Genomic DNA, 2,468 nt, shown 5'->3' on the forward strand with positions numbered 1-2,468 from the left:
TTCCCTGAAGTTTCGTATTTTCAATTTTGTACTTTTCACTTAAACGTTGGAAGGGCATCGGTGAATTAAATAAATAAGTCGACGGCGATGCTTCTTCATCAAGAGGCAATATCGCCAACTCTTTGATGAATATCGAGCCACCGGGTTGTTTAAAGTATTGAAAATCCACTGCAAAATCCATTTTGAAACTGATGAATATCTCACGAGGACGCTTTTATAGTCTCAGACGAGCTTCTTCACATCACCGCTCACGGCATTGTACTCGACAATTCTATCGTGTAAGATTAAACAATAGGCTGATGTGTTGGCGGGAAAGTTTGCGGAAGATTCGAATTCCAGACGAACGTCTACCGGAGCATTCTTTAATGATTCGTTTTGTTTTGAGCAATCTATTACTACGAGAGGACATTCAATAAATTTTTTCTTATCAAGCATTGGCTTCGGAGTTTTTCCATAATAACCCCGCTGAAAGTTTACATACATGTTGTAGAGTGCGGCATACTGACTCTGAGCTACATTGATATTCAAATTATTGTAAGGATAGTACTGAGAATTGAGAAATAGCTTCACGTTCGTCAAATTGCATTGGTCAAACAAGCTGGCATCGTTTTCACGAATTGCTTTACTGTTAGTTTGAAAATCCAGTATGACGAAACGAGGCTTCTCCAACTGATTGGACGTCTTGACCGTCCACACATGTCGCGTGGAGACTGGAAGCGTGGGATACTCGTACAACTCCCAAGAACGAAAACTCATCGCGATTGGTTTGTCAATTTGACGCAGCAAACGAATTTTGTACTCGTTCGACAATTGAACATATGGCATGACCCACTCAAGCTTTGAAATGGTAATTTTAACTTCTTCATAGGCTCTTTCTCCATCTCTACCTTGTCTTTGAGTCTGCAGTACAGCGTTCAAATCTGTTCTTGCTCTTGTTAAAATTAGCTCATGCTTCATATTCACGATAATTTTTGGATAATCTTCCGCAAAGCCCAAGATCATCGATAGCGGGATGAAAACATCAAAGTAGCCATCGTCATCTTCCACGTGCTTGATATCTCCATCGTAATTCTCCCAAATCCAGCCGGCATTTGCTAAAATGCTGTCGCATTGATTCTTATTGAAAGATGGGTAGCCTTTCATCACACTAGTCAATCCAACGTTCTTACATCGGTCTATCTCAATGGCATTCAGTTCGTATCGAATGTCGTCGAACAAGTGGCATATGCCGCAATTAACAAGAGAAGCATTCGATGCAGGAGTACCATCATTTCGAGTTATCCTCCCACTTACATGAATCGAGCTGCGTGATGGTAGTAAATTCAACTCTTGATGCTGGATGGAAATGCGAATCTCATCGTTGTTGTTAAAATTGCTCGAGGTGTATGGCTGATGAGCGTGAACCTCATAATGAGATACTGACTCGTCGAACATTACGTCCGAACGAATTTCTAGAATGTCCGCCATCTTTCTGACAGCAACAAAATATTAGACAGGTGATTCGCCAGATGGTCTTAGACCGAGATTTTTTAGGAACTGAACGTTTTGGCGAGATAATGCTGGGCGAGATTGATTCAACGCCTGCGGCGTCGCCGTTGTTGTTGCTCTGGGGTGTCGCTCGCGACTGATGCTTCGATGCCATTGCACTCGGCTTTTATACAAATTGTTGCTGCTGTTGCTACCATACATGATACCCATTATATTGACCTGACATGCACTCTAATTGTTATAGTTTCATCACGAAAATTTACCAGTGCACCGTCCTGATCGACGATGCGTAACTGAATACTGTCTATGCGCTTGACACTCACGGGTAGATATATTACATTCGAGGGTACTTCAATAATTTTGAAGCCCGGGGGCACTGCTGGAAAAAATTCGTGTATCGTGTGTACGCGCTGATTATTTATAAACGCTCTGGATGTAATATTACACTCCACTCTCAAGGCGTTGACTTTGAGTATTGGTACAGGTAGATCGGAGATGTGCTCCTTGCCTGGCTCGAGCAATCGGCTGGTAAAACCCAAAAGACCGATAGAGTCTTTTGGTCGAAAGTCAACCTGTTTACTGCACAACAATGTGCTGCGAAGAGTATTGTTGTTGGGCTTTAATGAGAACTCGATATTCTCAGATGATAGGGCAGTCTTTAGATCGCTTTCAATATCTTCAATTTCGTAACTCCCAGGCTGTATGCTGATAACTTTATTATCGTCGAGATGCAATCGATTGCAGCCGTTTTGAATATTAGGAATTGAGTTGAACGTTAGTAGTTCGATGAGTCCCAAGACGTAGTTTTTGTTCGCATCCAACTCAATGGGTGGAAAGTAGTTGGATTCGAGAACGGAAGACTGACCTGAGAGAGTCAAAGTCAATGAATCATGCATGACGGTTGGTTGTCAAATGAATGCTTAGCTCGATATACATGTGCTTATATAGCCCCACTAAGAAATTTCAGGCATAAGTGACCA

At 42.0% G+C, this 2,468-nt stretch overlaps 1 protein-coding gene across 1 annotated transcript; it reads right to left on the reverse strand.

Annotated features, from left to right (window-relative positions):
• Nucleotides 1-222: 222 nt before the first annotated feature.
• LOC111694220 lies at nucleotides 223-1,467 on the reverse strand. The gene has a single exon (XM_023461522.1). The coding sequence runs from the start codon at nucleotides 1,465-1,467 to the stop codon at nucleotides 223-225; it is 1,245 nt and encodes a 414-aa protein (XP_023317290.1).
• Nucleotides 1,468-2,468: the final 1,001 nt, after the last annotated feature.

Source organism: Trichogramma pretiosum, unplaced genomic scaffold, assembly GCF_000599845.2.
Source record: "Trichogramma pretiosum strain Unisexual culture from Peru unplaced genomic scaffold, Tpre_2.0 scaffold2, whole genome shotgun sequence".
Lineage (NCBI taxonomy): Eukaryota > Metazoa > Arthropoda > Insecta > Hymenoptera > Trichogrammatidae > Trichogramma > Trichogramma pretiosum.